Raw genomic sequence first — 20,339 nt, 5'->3', positions numbered from 1 at the left:
AAATCTAAGGTGGCTTCGATAAGTAGAACATCCATGGAGCCTTAGAAAATGTATTGAAGTCGGAGGACATCATTTCGAACACCTCCTTAAATAAATTTTTGTGTTGAAGAGCATAAAGTTTGATTTTTTTGTTTCCCACGTTCAAGATCATTTAAAGGTCATGTTGTCATAGGTCGCTGAACTCCTCTCGATGTTGGCTATACAATTGCGCAAACAAAAGTATGTAGTTTCATTTAAAAAAATTATCTTGACCTTTGAATCTCCGAAAAAATAGCCTTGAAAAAATTTTTGTTCTGTCATGATAGCCCCTTCGAACGGTGCACTTTTTCCTTAGACATTTTTTCGTATCATCAAAAACAAGTGAAATATCTAAGATGATCGATTTAAGTGGACCACCCTGTATATACATATCTATATATATACATATATGTGCCAAGACTGGAATTGTGATCGAACGAGTTTGTAAAAAAATAATTTATCGTATACTGCTATTATATTTTATCATAATGGCCTTCAGAAATCGAATGCCATGTTACATATGTAACGTAGCATTTGGTCCAGCGCAAATGGCGCGAATAGATGATGACGGTAATGCAAACAAACGAGACATTGCTATCCGTAGATGTGACGAAAATAATCATCCACCACTTGCTGTTACAAATGTCACTAGAATCTGTATAAATTGTAATCGTTCGGTTCTTGATGAAATAGCAGCTATCCTACGCGATCCTGCTTGCTTAAGGTTGAACGTTTTGAAACAAATAGGAAATAATTCTTGTGTTATATGTCACGTAGACCATAATACACATATACTATCTATCCAATGTAGAGTTAAAGTCTTTGTTTTTACAAACATTTATGTGCCTCCTCACGTAAGATGTTGCGCGCACCACTTGGATGAAAATGGATTTTTGTTGCAAGTTTTACTCCCCGGCTTACAGTCTATTAATAGGCCTTATGTTATACGAGGACAAGAGTTGCAAATATGTTTGCAACAACTGAGAACTATGGCTAATAACCAAGAGAGGTATGAGGATGAGAATTGTTTTTCAGACAATGAATTTCAATCCATTACTCCTATAACAAAGGAACAATTTCGCGAGCTGTTTACATTTTGTGATCGAGTACCTCAAACTGGAGGCCACAGATATGTAACTAAGAAAGATTTGCTGACCTTTTTGTGTAAGTTACAACAAGGGCTATCAGATGAATTTCTGAAGATAATATTCAATTATTCGAGTAGACAGGCTGTAAGTCTGGCCATAGGTACAGTCAGAAAATCTTTAATGCAACGATTTGTACCTCGCAATATTGGATTTCAGGCTATTACGAGAGAAAACTACATAGCTAGGCACGTTACGGAATTTTCTAACGCACTGTATAATCTAGAGCCGAATGTACCTAGAGCTATCGCTTACATTGATGGTACTTACTCGTATATCCCTAAGAGTAGTAACTTTCGAGTTTTGCGGCAATCTTATTGTGTTCACAAAGGCCGACACTTAGTGAAACCTGCGTTGGTTGTTGCTCCAGACGGATATATCCTTGCGATTCAAGATCCCTACTTTTCGGATTCCCGAAATAACGATGCTGCAATGCTGCGCAATGAGTATGAAAGGGATGTTGATTCTATCAAAGAATGGTTTCAAGATAGTGATATTTTTATAGTAGACCGAGGATATCGCGATGCTACGCCATGGCTTGAACGCATAGGCATTCATGTTAAAATGCCAGCTCTTCTTCAACGGGGGCAGAGTCAACTATCAATAGAAGAAGCAAATGAATCGCGTTTAATTACAAAAACAAGATGGTTAGTTGAAGCAAGAAACGGTCACATAAAGTCTATGTTTAAATTCTTCTCTCAAGTAATTAAAGTAATGTACCGCATATACATACTTTTGGTGACTTTTATCGAATTGCTGGAGCGATAATAAACAGATATCACCCTCCCATCCATATGGAAGGGGTCAATGTGCAACTAGCGAGAGCAATGTTAGAGCAATCCCAAACTGTTAATATTGTGCAAGCGCGAGTGGAAGCGGACAATCTTCGTAGCAGAAATGGACGATGGAAAACACTTAACAAACATCAGGTGCCTAACTTTCCTCGCCTTACCTTAGAACATCTGCGAGACCTGACGGTGTATATTAAGTTCACTTGGCACCTTCTTACATACAGGATAAGATTCAACGAGACGGACAAGAAGAGTTTCAATTAGATGAACTTATTGACGAACCTGGTTTTATAAGAGTCAGACTATACTCTAGATTTCGCAATGCTGCAAAATATCAGTTATGGATAGCATACGACAGCATCGAAGAGAATGAACACGATAATGATATTCATGACAACATTATTCATGGATACTACTGTACCTGTAAAACAGGTGCTAGGAGTATTGGCTCGTGTGCTCACGTTGCCAATGTATTATGGTTTCTTGGATACGCACGTCATGAACCGAATGTTTTATATCCTGCTACGTCTCTACTACATAACATTTTGGATGCATCTAATAGAGCGCAGCCTATCAATCCAAATGATGCTATAGAACTAGATGAATAGATGAGCGGTGAGAGGCAAGGGGACTCATGTATAAAAAGCACCCCGAATCGTGAGAGGCAAGGGGACTCACGTACAAAAAGCATCCCGAATCGTGAGAGGCAAGGGGACTCACGGACAAAAAGCACCCCGAATCGTGAGAGGCAAGGGGACTCAAATTATTCTTTGACTATTTTGTTAACTAAAAATTCATATTGTTCCCTTATAATGGTAACCGCATTGATCCGCAAGTGATATCTTTGCTGGTCTGACCTCAGGCTTTGAAGGGTTGAAACGACGAAACTGTCCATTTTTTGAGATTTTGCCTGAGGAAACATTTGTTCAGTGACCCAAAAGGTACAACATATTTCAAATTCAGCCATTTTCGCCGAGGTCAAATTTCACGGGGTTTAGTGCGGGGTCCTTTATGAAAGAATTGAATGAAATAGATTTTCCTGACTGTGGAATAGGCAGATTTGTCTGATAATTATTGTAATAAGTTTCCGCCATAGTTGTATTGTTAGTAGTGTGTCTAATTGAATTTGTATCATTATTACAAATATTTCTTGTAGCTGGATAACTGCTCTCTATTTGATTACTTGGTTTTAAAAAATCTTGAGTTAATTGTATTATTTTCATTCGATATTCCATTTTATCATAAGATGAAAATGTCTTCACATGTGGCAATAAACTTTTGAAAAAATTCAAATCGTTATCTTCCTTTGCCTTTTGCGCGGATCTCTTTTCTTCTAAATATTGCTTTTTTTTCTTTTCGACTTCCAATAACGCATGATGTCTTCACTCGCCGGATACTTTATTTTCCTATTAATTTAATGACTTTTAGCAGAACTTGGAGGTCGAGATAAAGATGGTGTAATTGAGTCCGTACGCTCTTCAGATGAAAACCTAACAGTTTCATTTGTTGGCGATGTCGACAATTGGATTTCATTATCGTTATCTTGGTCTTCTTGTATATTCCGAAATAACTTAATAAGAATGTTTTCATCGTTTAATGGAAAATTTCCTTCAGTTGATCTTGGTCTAAACTGATCTTTCAAAAATAAAAAACTTTGAAAATATTTCCATTGGTCTTTGTAGTCTAATTGGGGATCACCTGATTTTGGTTTAGGAGTTGACTCCAGGATAGTTCTAAATTTACCCCGCAACGCTTTCCATTTATTTCTCGCTGTAACTCCTAAAATTAAAACGTAGACATTAGAGGAAAGACACCAAAACCGACATACCATTTTGTTTTTAAAGGTTATTTCTTAACTTAAAGCATGAAATAAAAATTTGCGTACACATATATGTACTAGAGACTGCCTCCTATTAGAAAACTTATAAGAAAAACACTTTCGAACTTCAAGAACTCGATATAAGCTCATTTAGCATATAAACAAACAAGAAATAAATAAATTATGAGTTCTTAATACTAACTACTTAAATAAATCACATTGATATTAGTTTTGATAAAGTGTAACATTTACTTTCTGAGAAATAGGGATATGTCTCTTTAAGAGGTCTATGTCAGTTTCGACGCCTTTCCTCTACTATCTTCTACTTCTACAAGCCACGGAAGTCAATAATACTAAACACAAATACAAAAATATATGTTACGAAAAAGACTGAACTGTCACTTTGCACAATCATGTTTTTTACAGGTACTTGACGACTGGACATTCATTTAGAAGTTTAGCGTTTTCTTTTTGTATGGGAGTTACAACAATTTCAAAAATAGTAAAAGAAACTATTAAGATTATATGAAAAGTGCTTCAACCAGTTCACATGAAAATTCCAACAGAACAGGCTTTCAAGAAGATTGCAGATGATTATTATAATATTTGGAACTTTCCTAACTGCATTGGTTCTATTGATGGAAAACATGTTAGAGTTATTTGTCCTGCACACTCAGGCTCAATGTTTTATAATTACAAGCAATATTTTTCCATTGTACTGAAAGGATTGGTGGATGCTCTTTATAAATTTATAAACATTGATGTTGGAGGTTACGGCAAACAAAGTGATGGCGGAACATTTAGAGCTTCTGCTCTGTTTTTATATTTATCAGATGGACGACTCAATATCCCAAATGCCACTACTTTACCGAATTACGATCAAGAGACACGGTAGTGTCTCACGCCAAGTATATGCGCAGCGAGACCGACCGTATACTGTTACGCGAAGCGACGTTTCGCAGATACTCAGATTATTAGATCTCAATAACCGCTGAACGGATCAAGTTTAGAGTAGGCTCAATGGATAGCTTGGGGTCGAATTATGTAATGAAAGTGTTTTTATTTTTCTTCTACGTGCCCTACCGGCGAGATATGGCGATGCAAAGTCTGAAATTGGCAAATTTCACTTAAGAAACGTCATCATCATTATTATTATTATCGTCATCATCGTCGTTTGTACAGTTCGTTCTTTTGAACTAGATGGCAGCAGCTAATATCAGTTTTCTCGCGTGCGCCAGAGATGTAAGATGCGATAAGAAAGCATGTACGACGCGGGCTGCGGTCCAGTTGATGCTTCAGATGCTTCAAAGAAAAGGGATAGAAAATGTTCTGAAACACTTGAAGCTGCAACACGACGACGACGACGACGACAGAGAATGAGAGAGCGAGTGCTATGCGCGCGCTATTCTATTTTTCAATATTAATAATGTTTTGGAATAATAATATTCATCTATTATTTATTATATAATCACAAATCCTATTCTAAAAAAGGCCTTAAAGGTGTTATATTTATTTCATCGTGTTTCATCAATATACAAATGTGACAGAATTGACAGCTGCCGTTTTCACGTTCCTAAGAAATAATAAATAAAATTGACAATATAACCGCACTGACAGCCACTAGGACATTCTGACATTCGCAACACGAAGTTCAAGTCACACGAAGTTCGAACCAAGCGAGAGAACCAATCAGCATCGCGGAAAGGAGGCCTCAACTATTCGATAAAAAAGAACTTCACGAAGTTAACACGCCTCTTTTAGAATAGGAAACATGTAAGTTAATACTTTTAAAAACCTTGACTGACAGGACTATGGCTTTTATCTCCTCATATATTATAAAAAAGAATAACATACTTTACACTACAAAATGTGTGAAATCACAACAAAATTACCTTTTTAAAGAAGGTACAAAAAAGCGCCAAGTATATGCGCCTGAAGTTCTTTCAAAAAAGGACTCTACAAAACTAATGATATGAACAAATTGCGCCAACTACAATGGGTATTTATGCAAATCAGAAAACCTATTACTTTATTATTACCCTTTGGCCGATATTCATTGTTGATTCTGATTTAAGACCATCTTAAGTACAATTATAAGATATTTGAAACCAATCACACAGTCGTATTAGCTCTTAAAATATTATTTCAGATTGTCTGGAAATAAGAATGGACTATGAATACTAGCCTTTGAAATTAAAAAATAAAGGACATAATAATATTAAGCAGATATTTTTATACGAATAAATATTTTAATACATAGAAATATATTTATTAATACAAATAAGTGTTTTTTTCAAAATACTTGGCGCTGCTAAACCGAATCATTATGTTCATTGCCTCGTTCTCTTTCTTTCTCTTGTGAATGCGTGCATGTGTGTGTATGTGTGTGACATTAGAATTAAGCACAGAATAAGTTTAACTACATTGTATATATATATATATATATATATATATATATGTATTTCAGCGAGGTGTTATGTAATTTAGAGTTTAAGGAAATTATTGTAATCTTTAGATTATTTCAATACTAAGACAATTTTTGATTCGGTTTAGCAGCGCCAAGTATTTTGAAAAAAACACTTATTTGTATTAATAAATATATTTCTATGTATTAAAATATTTATTCGTATAAAAATATCTGCTTAATATTATTATGTCCTTTATTTTTTAATATCAAAGGTATAGTTAATATCATAGGTAGTTAGTATTCATACTCCGTTCTTATTTCCAGACGATCTGAAGTAATGTCTTAAGATGCTAATACGACTGTGTGATTGGTTTCAAATATCTTATAATTGTACTTAAGATGGTCTTAAATCAGAATCAACAATGAATATCGGCCAAAGGGTAATAATAAAGTAATAGATTTTCTGGTTTGATAACTGTACCTTATGTATTTATAGGAGATGAAGCTTATCCGCTTTTAACGAATTTACTGAAATCGTACAGTAGGCAACAGCTAGATGCGGACAAAGAATATTTTACTGCCAGTTTATCAAAAACACGAAGAGCTGTCGAATGTGCTTTCGGTATTATGTACTCTGTAAATGGAGAATTGTGAGCAAAGCAATAAAAACTATTATACTATAGAGGTGGCCAATAACATTGTTAAAGCTATTTGTGTCCTGCATAACGTAATCATTGACATGGAAGGTATTGAACATCATTTAGGAGAGTCATGCGCACTGCTCCACTATATATACACTATACTACATAAACATCTACATATGAATCAATATATTATTTTTCACCGCTACGCTAGTATCGTCGCTTTTATTATTTATTACTGCTCCAACATAAACGTACCCTAAGAATCCGGAGAGAAGAAGACGAGGAAGAAGAAGACGACAGTGATGACGGTCGGGAAGGAGAATTAAGAATCTGGAGAGAAGAAGATGAAGAAGAGACGAGGAACGATATGCAAGGGGGGGGGACCGCGGAATGCACTCGGTTCCATTATTTTTCTTGCGCGGCGGTTCGCTGCCTGATGACCCCTCGAAGAATTCCCTATAGTTGTTCTCAATCGGTCCCGAAGGGAGAGTCGCACTCCTGGATTCGCGGGATCTTTTACTGAGAGTGTAAAAGGGACAAACGGAATAAGTGTAAAGGAATACCCGACAGATAAGAATCCAGCAGTAGGGAGAAAAGGAAGAAAAGATAAAGAAATAGGGAGAGTAAGAGTGAGAGTCGGTGAAGATCAAGAATAACGAACAAGAGAAAGAAGGGAACGAAAGGAAAAGAGTATCAATCAGATCACCAAGAAGTAACGAAAGGATCGCTTACTTGATATGAATATATGTTGATGTTCTGCTTGATTCGTTCAGGGCTCAGTTGGTCTCAGATTCGTGACTGCGCTGTTATGGACAGGGACTCAGAGAGCATGTTAGATGATAGTTTGCCACTGGTACACTTTAACTACGCTGAGATCTTCTATTATAAGGACCGATCAGTGATATTTTCGTAAACGATACCTTCGTTCGCTATCAGCGATATTCAGCGATGCTTCCGCACGTGATCAATGATATCTGGATACTGCTCTAGGGAGGTCGTCATCTTTCTTATATGAAAGGAATAGTATAGGAGAGGGGTATTCTTTTTCTGGGAATTATATTTCGGGGAGCAACTGGACTCTGGACATCCCTTGCGATAATTAACAGCCGGTATCGACAGATGGGTCTATGAGGTGCCAATCCGTTGATAACCATAGATCTATCGTTCCGGCCGCGGTCCCAAGATGTTCGCGGATCGTTTTCTTAAGCCGGATATGTTTCTAGCCGAAAACCTCGCGCCTGGCCGAACACGTGTGCCAGAACTCGCGGCTGTTGTAAAAGTATTCGCTCAGGGATCATCCGATGGGCTCAGCTGTATCCATTCCTCTTCTGGGAAAATGAATAATCTTTCACTGCAACCGCGAGACTTCCGGCCACACGCGACCGCACTTATCGCGACGCGGGACAATTGTCCGTTGGATTATTGTTTGAATACTTATTATATCCCTTGAGAGCAAGGAACCATGGAGTCTGCTGGACGTAACAATATCATCACCTCCGAATATTTTGTAAGAATCATGTAATATTCTTTCTATTCATTTGAGAAGGACCAAAATTTATGATCAAAACGTTATGATATCTTAATTTAAATAAAATAAGTTGTGTCGAGAAATTTTCCCTGTGGGTTATTATTTATTGGCAAAACAAATTCAATCTATTGTTGCGTAATTAGTTAAATAAAATTAAACTATTTTTCATTTGCAAATTCTTCCGTACGTTTTACAATTGAACAGCTGTATCGCAAAATTATTATTTACATCAGATTATCAATATCTTACATAACCTTGAATTCTCTTTTGGATGTATATCACATTGCTTACTCCAAATGTCGTTACGTTCTATATCTTTATCTTTAATCTAAAAAGACAGAATCCTCATTCTGCACATTTGATTGTGACAATTTTTTGCACAACAGCTTGGCATATGTACCTATTTGTACTAAATGTAGTACACACTGGTGCAGTAAATTAGAGTGAGAAACAAAATATATTTGTCTCACTTTATGGACCGAAAATGGCGCCCTTGCGAAGACCTCTGTCGTCTTGTGTTCATCTACAAACCTTGTATGATATACATATAAATAAATACATATAAGTATAAAACTAACATAATGTAATCTTGAATGGTGTGCATTTGCAACATGTCCAAATGCATCGCACCTGTTTATGTAATTGTAAGTGTGAAGTTTGTAATCCTAAAGAGAACCAAGAAATTATCTAATCTAAGCACATTATTTATCTTATATCGATTACCATGCTATAATTGCAGTTGTAGACAAACTATGCATCCTGTGGATTTTATCTGACAGTGCATAGCTGATCTATTTATAGAATTATATAGAAAGATGCATCGACCTCATAGAGATTTTTATTTGATAAAAACAAACTTTTTATATTAGAAACATATCGAATATAGTGGGAATATATTAAAAATTATAAATGTTTCAAAGAATCTGCAAACGATATTTTAAAATACTGTTAAAACTATGAAATTTTTATTAAAACTATCTTTATCTTTCATAATTTCGACGATATACGCTTCGAAAAAAGAATCAATTGTTTTCAAAAGGTACTTTATCTCCCCCCCCTCAATTTACATATAACCATAAGTATATAAAAAAATACATTTCCTCTATATTGGTTTACATAGCAATATATGTCAAGCTCATCAAAATTAGGAAGAGACAATTCTCGTAGGCTTCCCTATTGGTTATCTTAACTAAATTCTTAAATATATGATACCATGTGCATTAAATTATCAGCTGGTAAAGCACAAATAAGGAGTTCCACGCTGGCGGTTACTATTACAATGGCATATTGGACCTTGACCATTATTGGTTGATCCTATTATTTATAAATAATTTATAAAAAATAAATAATATCTTTGTTATTAATTAAAAATTCTACTCTAATAATGAAATTATATGAGCAAGTAAAACTAGATAGAGATGTTATTGTCGGTGTATATATTTTTATCGCTTATTTTACAATATCTTGTTTTACAATTGAGTTTGATTTTGAAACATCCGAAGATTGTAAAAGAAATGATAAAGTAAGCGATAGTGTGGTTTAATGCTAAATTAAAGGATAATTATACAGAAAAGGTTCACACTTCACTCATCTTTTTCATCCTGACATATGTTATGAAGAGAGAAGTTCTAAGTACTTTGTACGGTAATACTGCTGTTTAGTGTATCCACCTCCGATGACCTTGACCTTGACATATGTTGCCAAGGTCAGTGTCCTGAGTGATCTTCAGAAGGTTTTAGCCGTCACTCGTTGTTTGTTAAAAAGTTATTAACAAAAGAAGTTTTAAAACTATACTACTTAAAATTAGTGGTCAAAACATAATATACTGATGTGTGTAGAGACTAACCAGGTTAGTTCAACGACATATACAAATAGACCAAGCATTCTCTTTACAGCAGACCCTAACCGGAAGTTGGCAGCGAGATTGAGAGAGAAAGCTGCTTTGCGTCTACTGCTCTCTCACTCTTCGCGTACATCGAAGTGAGAGAGCAGTAGACGCAAATCAGCTCTCTCACTTAGTCTCGCTGCAAACTTTCACGGTTTTGAGGGAATGCTTGATCTATTTATATGTCTTTGGGTTAGTTAGGTTAGGTTAGGTTAGGTCAGGTCTTGACCTTTGTTAAAAAGTTATTAACCAACGAAGTATCACGCTCTGTTTTCAGCCCGCTTCGCGGGGGGCAAGGGGGAGGGGCTTCGCCGGAGCCGATGTAACAGATTTCGCCGTACAGATTGTGATCACCTGGTACACGGCAGGTATCCCGGCGGGGGGAGGGGCAAAGCCCCTCCCCCCCGCCCCCCGCGAAGCGGGCTGAAAACCAAGCGTGATACTTCGTTGGTTAATAACTGACTATAAATAATGATATATAAATGTTACGTGTCCCGAGCAGACTTCGCTCGTCACACGTTCGCGCCACTCACTCACAGTCACCGCGCGCTCGCGGAAATAACACTCGCGTATTATAGAAAAACAGAAACTATATTTCAATGATATCAGATGTATAATTCGTGCAATTATCGGAGCGGTTCGCGACACGTCCAGCTGGGATAGCAGCTAATCTTCGACTCTCTGTTTCCGTCTTGTTTATCCGTCGCCCGGAGACCTCGTCGCTCAGAGATTCGCGTCTTCTGTCTTGCTGCCGACTCTCAGCTGAGACGACCGGCGGTATTGTACCAGGTGACCAACCTGGTCGCAACAATATATCAAGTAGGAATCTCGACACAACAGAACGGTGACAAATCAAAACAGATTTTTTGTTAGTAACTTTTTAACAAACAACGAGCGACGGGTGAAACCTAGTACGGGTTATTCGGGAAGGTGACCTTTGTAATATATGTCAAACTCAAGTCCTTGCTTCGCGTAGACAGCTGAAAATTCGTGCGAAATCATCAAACTTCTTTTGGTATTAACTTTGTAATAAACAACGAGCGACGGCTAAAACCTTCTAAAGGTCACTCAGGAGGGTGATCTTGACAACATATGTCAAGGTCATCGGAGGTGGGTCCCCTAAATAGCAGTTTTACCCTCTAGTTAATTGAACGGCACATAGATGGCAGTTGCTTGAAACCGTGATGTACAGCCATAGACGTATTTAATATATAGACCGCGCATTCGACTTAAAAGGTGTCACAGATTGAAAAGAGACAGAATGTTTTGGATCACCATTCTGTCTTTGTCTAACAATGCGGAGTGGGGATCCCTTCTCGACAGTTCTCTGTTCTGTTTCCCCACTCAAAGGGAAGGCGTTTGTCCCACTACGCGTCGTTAGAAAAAGACAGAATCGCCATTATTTTGGGCGCACCAATGAGACAAGTTTGGTATATGTAGTAGTGAGTGTGTGACACGCTTTTGACGAATCAAGCGCTGGATTTCCGCCCAAACATATGGCGGACGTACCACGTGATCGAGAACGCTAAGATCAAAGTGCCGACAAGAGAGTGCCCATACTAGTTATACTATGCTTTAACTACGGGAGATATAGGACCGCGCGGTCTATACATATATTATACGTTTATGTGTACAGCGCCCGGATCTGCGAAAGGCGATCCAAGTATAACAAGTCGTTTTTACGTTTTTTTACTTTTTTTCGACCTTTACAAGACTCAGCTATTTTGGCTATTGCCTGAGGTCATTGTATAAAGTGGTAGTGCAGTAAGAAGAAAGATAAAGCTTCCTGTTGTAATAAGCTTAGTAATACAAAAAATAAACTCGATTAACGCGGATCTTAATCATACAACGTATGAGACGGGTGAATTACAACCATACTAAGTAAATTACGACGCTGCGATAAATCGATTTAGTGACGAAGAAACTGATGATGAGAAGATGGATATTGATAATATAAACCCGAAGAAAGCCCTAACGGAAGAGTTTAAGCCAGACAATGGAAACAGCAAGGCGGTTAAGTCATCAGGGGACCACAATAAGACAGTGTCTAATAAGAAGAAAGGGAATGAACTGAACATTCTACTTATGGAGCCAGTAAATACGCTCCAAATTTGGCCCTTGCTCACAAGGACTGATCATATAATAGCCAAAAAGGTAGGTAATGTTTTGTGTTCATCTAATAAAATACCCTGCAGAAAGTAACATGCGAAGTCCGTTTGCTAATGTAACGTCTATTACCGGATTCTCGGGCTGAAAAAGTCAGCTGCTTCTGAGGTCTACAGAGCCTACCGCCAGGACACTAGCGCACACGCTCAAACACGCGAACGCAGTCAAATCACATGAGAATGACCCACTAGTTAAAAGAGAGAGTTTTCACACACACGGATATGTTTGCGCGTGCGTGCGTGCGTGTGTGAGAGTGTGTGTGTGTGTGTGTTATAAGTAATTGCATTGTGTACAATTACTGTATAGATTATCAAGCAAACAGTGCTCGAAACAATAACATTGTGTGTAGTATGCATATTTAAAATCGGAGAACTGTTCACAGCTAAGATGTGAGCAAATGGAAAATTTTTCAAATAAAAAGCAAAATTGGACCGGGGTTTTAAGGTCCTGTTCCGAGTAGGTCGCGGAGGAAGAGTTGCACTCCTGGACTCGCGGGGCCTTTTGCAGGGAGCCACTTAAAGGGCAGAAACGGAATAAATATAAAGGAATAATCGACAGATAAAACCCAGCGATAGCGAGAAAAGGAAAGAAAGATAGAGAGATTAGGAGAGTAAGAGTGAGAGTCGGTGAAACTCGAATATAACCCGGTGTTCAGGATTGACTATTGCAATCACTGCTAACAGTCGCAAGATATTACATAAAATGTCGCGATAATGAATCTCACGATACCGATGTTCGTCATCTCAGGCTTGTTTTGACGAAAGAGCCATATCTTGGTCGCGTTCACTGAACCTGCTCGAGCGGCCCAAACATGCGATCTCACTTGCACGACGCCCGACCAGTCATAGGCGATAGACAGAGACACAGCGACTTTACCAATATATTTGTCTCATTGCAGAAACAAATAGACTTATTTTGTACAGTTCAGAACACGAGCAGCCGACGTCTCTGCCGATCGTTTCGGAAAACATAGCTAGAGTTGAGTTTGAGCTCCGTTAGCGGACAGATATTCTGTCATTTGCGCTCCCGTAATAGCAACCTAAAGTCTTTCTTGTTGAATTTATCTTTGTTTGAATAAAGTGAACGTTTTCACGGAATACTTTGCATCGGTCACCCGGACTCTACATTCCCGCATTGTCCTTTTAGTGACCACCAAAAAAGCTCACGCCACTCACTCCTCTCGTTCTCTTTCGAACGTCCATCCGTTGTCTTGCGAACCGCAAAATCCTAGCGGGTTCCCGTACACCCGGGGAAACATGAACAAGAAAAATAAGGGAAAGAAAGGGAAAGAGTAACACCAAGAAGTAAAGAAAGGATCGCTTACTTGATATGAATATATGTTGATATTCTGTTTGATACGTTCAGGCCTCAATTGGCCTCGGATTCGTGACTGCACTGCTATAGACAGGGCCAGAGAGCGTGCTGGATGATAGCTTGCCACTGGTACACTTTAACTTCGCCGAGATCTTCTATTATGAGGGCCGATCAGTGATACTTTCGTAAACGATACCTTCGTTCGCTATCAGCGATATCCTGATACTTCAGCGATGCTTCCGCACGTGATCAGTGATATCTTGATACTAACTTTATGGAGGTTGTCCTCTCTTTTTTTATATGGAAGGAATGGTATAGGACAGGGGTATTCTTTTTCTGGGAATAACGTTTCGGGGAGCAACTGGACTCTGGACATTCCTTGTGATAATTAACAGCCAGTTAATCGACAGATGGGTCTAGGAGGTGGTAATCCGTTGATACTCATTGAGATCCATTGTACCGGCCGCGGCCCCAAGATGTTCGCGAATCGTTTTCTTAAGCCGGATGTGTTTCTAGCCGAAAAGCTCGCGCCTGGCCGGACACGTGTGCCAGAACTCACGGCTGACCAGACACGTGTCGCAGAACTGGCGGCTGTTGTGAGAGTATTCGCCCAGGGATCATCTGATGGGCACAGCTGAATCTGTTCCTCTTCTGGGAAAATGGATAATCTCTCACTGCAACCGCGAGGCTTCCGGCCACTCGCGACCGTACTTATCGTGACGCGGGACAATTAACCGTTGAGTTATTTTTAGAATACCTATTATATCTCTTGAAAGCAAGGAACCGTGGAGTCTGCTGGATGTAACAGTACGAAATACCTACTCGCAGAAAAATGATTGACATTTTGAATATTGGAGATGAGCCAGTCTTCGACGATCGCATCGTCAAGATTGGGACTCGTAAGTATAATCCGTACGCCAATATGATGTTTGAACACAGTGATGAGATACGAATACCCATACAACAGAATTTGTACACTTTACCGTATCAAACCTTTCTGTACGTCGAGTGCAAACGATAAACAAAGCAATTGAGGGATCTAATGTGGTATCAGGAAATACTTGTGTGACGTTCATGTTCGATGAGATTCATTATGAGAACAACGGAGTGGAGATTAATTGCAACAAAACCGTTGGAATGACTTCAACACTCAAAACCTATGCATTGTAACATACAGAGGCATGATCCTGACAAGGAACATTGTCACAGATCAGTGTCTATCGGTTAAAATAAGCACTGTAGTTTCGTTTAATTGTTTATTCGTGTCACAAAGTCTTGCACATTGATCGCGTAGATACAAACGTTTATTTTCGTTTACGATCGATAATGCCTGGGAGGATCTCAGCCTCTGAGCCAATCGTCACTCGTATCCGTGCCTCAACCGCGGAGGCGACTTCGTGATTGGCAACGCCTAAGAGGTGCGAGCCTCTGAGCCGACCGTCTTACGTATTCACGAATTAATCGCACAAGAAACTTATAAACCAGGGATACGCGACTGGCGGCCCGCGAAGCTTTTCAATCCGGCCCCCGACGTCCACGCTTGACCCGCAGAAAAAATGAAAAATAAACTAAATTATTATCGCCGAATAAAAATTTTCTTTCTTAAAATATATATTTCTCCTAAAAAATATACATAATAGAATATAATAGAATAAATATTTTATTTATTAATACAATGTAAAATAGGAAAGAAAAAAGTTTAATGAGAACATTTGGAATGCTATACACAAATTTTGCCCTATTTCCTATTATTTACGATACGCACGCTCCTGAATCTCCGCGCTACGCTCTTTAGTTACGTATTGATGCGTTTTTAGCATGAGAGCGGAAAGAGGGTAACATTGAATGTCGTGCGATCTGACTAGATGTTGCATCTAAATCCCAGCACTAGGCTAGTAGAAAAGAGCAAACAGACAATCAAGCGTCTCTTAATCGAGTGAGGTGAATGATTATATTCTAAGAGACGGTATTGATACTTTTTCAGTTCTTTCTTGTTTTGTCGTTTCTTCACTCTGCAATTGATCTTGTTTCGATTTCTATTGGTTGCGGATTGAGAACATTTTGTATTGTCTTGTTCACGATGTCTGAGCCAAAGCGTAGAAAAGTTGATTTTGAAAACAGGGTATTTCATGCAAAATGGACTGAAGAAGTTTTCTTTATTCTTCCACCCCATAAAAATGCGAAACCAACGTGTTTAATTTGCAACGAAACAGTTGCTGTGTGCAAAGAAACAAATATGAATCGCTATTACGAGGCAAAGCATTCGGGAAGATATGACAAAGATTTTCCAAAAGGTTCTTCACTTAGAATTGAAAAGTAATGCCCTCCGTACATTTTTGAGCGCTCTCAAATGATAATGAAACGCTCTATGTCTGAACAGGAAAAATGCACTGAAGCATCTTTGTGCATTGCATGGATTTTGGCCAAACATATTGTGCCATTATCATATTCTGAAATAGTCAAAGAATACTTGATACAAGTCTCAAATACAATTTTCGATAATAAAAAAGAAATTGCAGAAATGTTTAGCAAAATTCCATTATCTCGTGATTTCGCGATTCATAGGACCGTTTGCGCAAGATCAGTTCGTGAGAGTATATTGGCCGATCTTACTAAAACACAGTTTTTCTCGCTTGCGATTGACGAATCTACAGATATATCTGATATAGCACAAATGGCTGTATTTGTTCGTTATATTCAAAACAATAATTATAAAGAAGAAGTCTTAACATTGTTGCCATTGCATGATCGCACAACTGGTCAAATATTATTTGAATGCTTCCAAGAATTTATGAATAATAATGGCCTCTCATATTAAAAAATTCTTTCTAGTGACCGATGGTGCACCAGCAATGATTGGGAAAACAAATGGTTTTGTAGCACTTTTAAAGCAAATTAATTCTAATATTATTTCATTACACTGCATAATTCACCAAGCAGTTCTTTGCGCAAAGCTTTCGGGTGATTTCAAAGATATCATGAATACAATTATGAAAATTGTTAATTATTTGAAATCTCACTCAGCATTACAACATCGCTTACTCCGAGCTTTCCTTGAAGAATGTAATTCTGAATACACAGATCTTTTTTTGCATAATGATGTTCGCTGGTTGAGCAAGGGAAATGTGCTCAAAAGATTGATAATTTTGTTAAGTGAAATTTCGGATTTCCTCAAAAGTAGAAATTCGAAATTAGCTACCGACTATTTTGAATTTCTTTGCAATACGAACAATGTTGCTAAACTATGCTTTTTGGGTGACATGTTCTTACATATCAATGACCTGAATCTGGCTTTACAAGGAAAAGGAAAACTGATTTGTGATATGTGGGAAAAGACCAAAGCTTTCCAAAGAAAGTTACAATTGTTTGAAAATGATTTAAATTCTAGAGAGCTCATTCATTTTTCTTTATTAAAAGCACATTTTAAAATCAATATTGAAGAAATTCCACAATCCGAGGAATACGAGCGCTTTTTAAAAGATTTGCAATTGGAATTTGCTTCCCGATTTACTGATTTTGATCAAATTGGTGACTTATTAGGAGCAATGCAAAACCCATTCAGTCTTGAAACAAATGGTAATTGGGTCAATACGGCAGTGGAACTGTTCACTCTTGAAAAAGGTAAATTGCAACTGGAAGTTATTGATTTTCAAGAAAGTAATGTGCTGCGAGATAAATTTGCCGAAACAGATGTTACAAAATTTTGGATAGACACACTCCCTGAACAATCTTTTCCAAATCTCAAAAGAATGGGTACTTTGCTATGCACGATGTTTAGCTCCACATATATTTGTGAAACAGCATTTTCGAAAATGAATATAATAAAAAATAAATTTCGAAATCGAATAACTGACGATCATTTGCGCGACTGCATGCTAATAGCCAATACCACTTACAAACCGAATTTCAAGAAACTGACCCAAGATGGCAAAACACAGTTTTCACATTCAAAATACATTTTATAATTAAATTAATTGCTCTTATTGCGAACCAAAATTTCGATTTTATTATTAGCAGTATTAATAAAGAATATCTAAACATATACAGGGTGTCCCGGGTTTTAACCGACAAACTGCGGTAACATATTCTACTAGTGAAAATAAGAAAAAATTCTTATATCGAGTTTGCTTAGAAATGCTTTATTACAAAGTTATAAACCAATATTGAAAAGAAATATGAGATAAGTAACAACGGAACATAGTGTAGAATTTGGAAGGTCGAAGATGTTTATGTTATGTGTATTCACATGTATTCATGTTCACTATGTTGAAACGATTCAGTATGATTGTTACTTTCACAACAGTAGCTGTTAGATTTCAATCGTCGTGTGAACTAGCAATTACTATCAGAATGCCAAAAGTGTTTTCAAATGAGGAATACACTGATATTCATTTCGTGTACGGATTCTGTGACGGAAATGCACGAGCTGCCGTACGAGAGTATCAACGTAGATTTCCTAACAGGAGAGTACCAGATAGTTCTGTGTTTAGTAATACCCATTTGCTATTACGTAATTTGGGTTCATTTCGACCTATGAATGAATATGATGATGTTCGTTCAGCTCTAAGACACCGACGACGCTCGGAAAGAATCTTAAATCTTTTTGATAATACTCCTACACAAAGTGTTCGACGTGCTTCAGCTCAACTGCAGATATCACGAAACACTATTTGGAGAACATTGCGTGCTGATGACAGATTCGCATATCATTACACACCTGTACAAGAATGACTTCCAATCGATTATCAGAAACGAGTCGAATTTTGTAACTGGTATGTGAATGCAGTAGAAAGGGACAATCTTTTCTCATCAATGATATTATGGACAGATGAAGGGACCTTTACAAGACGAGGCATATTCAATTCTCATAATAGCCATGTATGGGCTCATAATAATCCACATACTACCAGACAAAGAAACATAATTTTTATTTTTGTGAAAAAATCCGTTGTTACTTATCTCATATTCCTTTTCAATATTGGTTTATAACTTTGTAATAAAGCATTTCTAAGCAAACTCGATATAAGAATTTTTTCTTATTTCCACTAGTAGAATATGCTCCCGTAGTTTGTCGGTTAAAACCTGGGACACCCTGTATATACAGAGTGTCCCATTTTAAAGTTTCCCCTAAAATATTTCAGAAACACTGCGTTAAATCGAAAAATGTTTCAAACAAAAGTTTTGTGACTTCGAGGGGGACATAAGACGGTACTATTGGTTTGACCTTGGATGGTGTTGTCAAGGTCATATAGAGTTCAACTTTGTTTTTTTAAACGGAACCCCATACTTTTTATTGCAGATTCTGATTCTTCGTCGAAAAGTAAGTACCTTTTGTTCGAAACATTGTTTTTAAAAATGCTCTCCTTATCCCGAAAACTCAGGTTCAACCTTTAGCGGACCAATGATAATACTCGCTTTATAACAAACACTGAAGTTTTTTTTAGTATTTTACTGTTTACCATCAGCATGTACGTGCGTGAGTATGCGTGTGTTCTACATCCAGCCAACTAAGGCAAGATCGTGCTCTGAACTAGCTAGTTAAGGCAATATCGTTCTCTGATCCAGCCAGTTAAGGCAAGATCGTGCTCTGATCCAGCCAGTTAAGACGGTAATATTGGTTTGACCTTGGGTGGCGTTGTCAAGGTCAGGGCAAGGTCACTTCGAATTTTTTAAATGAAACCCCCAATTTTTCATTGCATATTCTCATAGTTTACCTCGAGATCTTTTCAAAACACTATAATGAAGTATTTTTTCATTAAGTACTTTTCGAGTTATAAGGCTTGAAAGTTACAATACCCATTACTCAAGTTGTACCACGTTTATCAATTTCCTTGGGATCAATTTCTAAGGTCATGTGAATATTCTCAATGGTGAAATTAACTGTGACTGTAGAATAGGAAAGATCGTAAATTTTCAGACTCCATGTTGTTGTTGGTTACATAATGTCAAGATCAAACAGTAGGTAGTTCCGAATTATTATTTCAAAGCCAAGAGTGGAACATTAAGAAATGGTCTTTGCTTTAATCGGCTCGAGAGTTTGAGGATTATTGCACTATTACTTTCCCATCTCAATATTAAACACTATTGGTTATTCTCATTTACTGCAGGATTCGATACATCTCATTGAAAGTTGACTTATCGATTGACAGCTGGTGTCTTTCTCAATTTGTATGAGTCCTTGAGCAATTAGCATAAAGTTTTCTGTTCTCGACACTTCCTCTTTAACTCGTCACGTCATTCGTAAATGATTTTCAAATTTTTTTGTTTCTAAAATTTTATTGCTGTCCAAGCAAAAACAATGCCCGATTACACGTCGAACGAGTTGACCGACATTCTTCTCATCCTAGGAGAATGTCGACGTAATTACAAAAGAGCAGCAGCATTGTACCGAAAAGATTTCCTCTACGACAACATCCGAGTCATACTGCAATACGTAAAATTGAAATAAGGATTCGGAGAGGGAATCTCTGTCGACGAAGAAGATGTTACAACGTAGATGATTACGCGCTGAATGCTCGTTTCCTCGTAACTCTGGCGATGGTTCATTTGAACCCTCATGTATCATTACGTGAAATTGAGTGTACAGTGAGGATTCCAGGATCGACTGCTTCTAGATTCTTGA

At 37.6% G+C, this 20,339-nt stretch overlaps 1 protein-coding gene across 3 annotated transcripts in view; it reads right to left on the bottom strand.

The window, feature by feature from the left end:
• LOC105283053 overlaps nucleotides 1-20,339 on the bottom strand; it is a 396,978-nt gene that overhangs the window by 38,754 nt on the left and 337,885 nt on the right. For all 3 annotated transcript variants that reach the window (XM_026974447.1, XM_026974448.1, XM_026974446.1), the window contains one exon: nucleotides 9,565-9,666. In XM_026974447.1, the coding sequence (XP_026830248.1) occupies nucleotides 9,565-9,666 (102 nt within the window). The remainder of the gene's footprint in view (nucleotides 1-9,564; nucleotides 9,667-20,339) is intronic.

This window comes from Ooceraea biroi, chromosome 12, assembly GCF_003672135.1.
Source record: "Ooceraea biroi isolate clonal line C1 chromosome 12, Obir_v5.4, whole genome shotgun sequence".
Lineage (NCBI taxonomy): Eukaryota > Metazoa > Arthropoda > Insecta > Hymenoptera > Formicidae > Ooceraea > Ooceraea biroi.
This window is presented reverse-complemented; position numbering and strand designations above follow the sequence as displayed.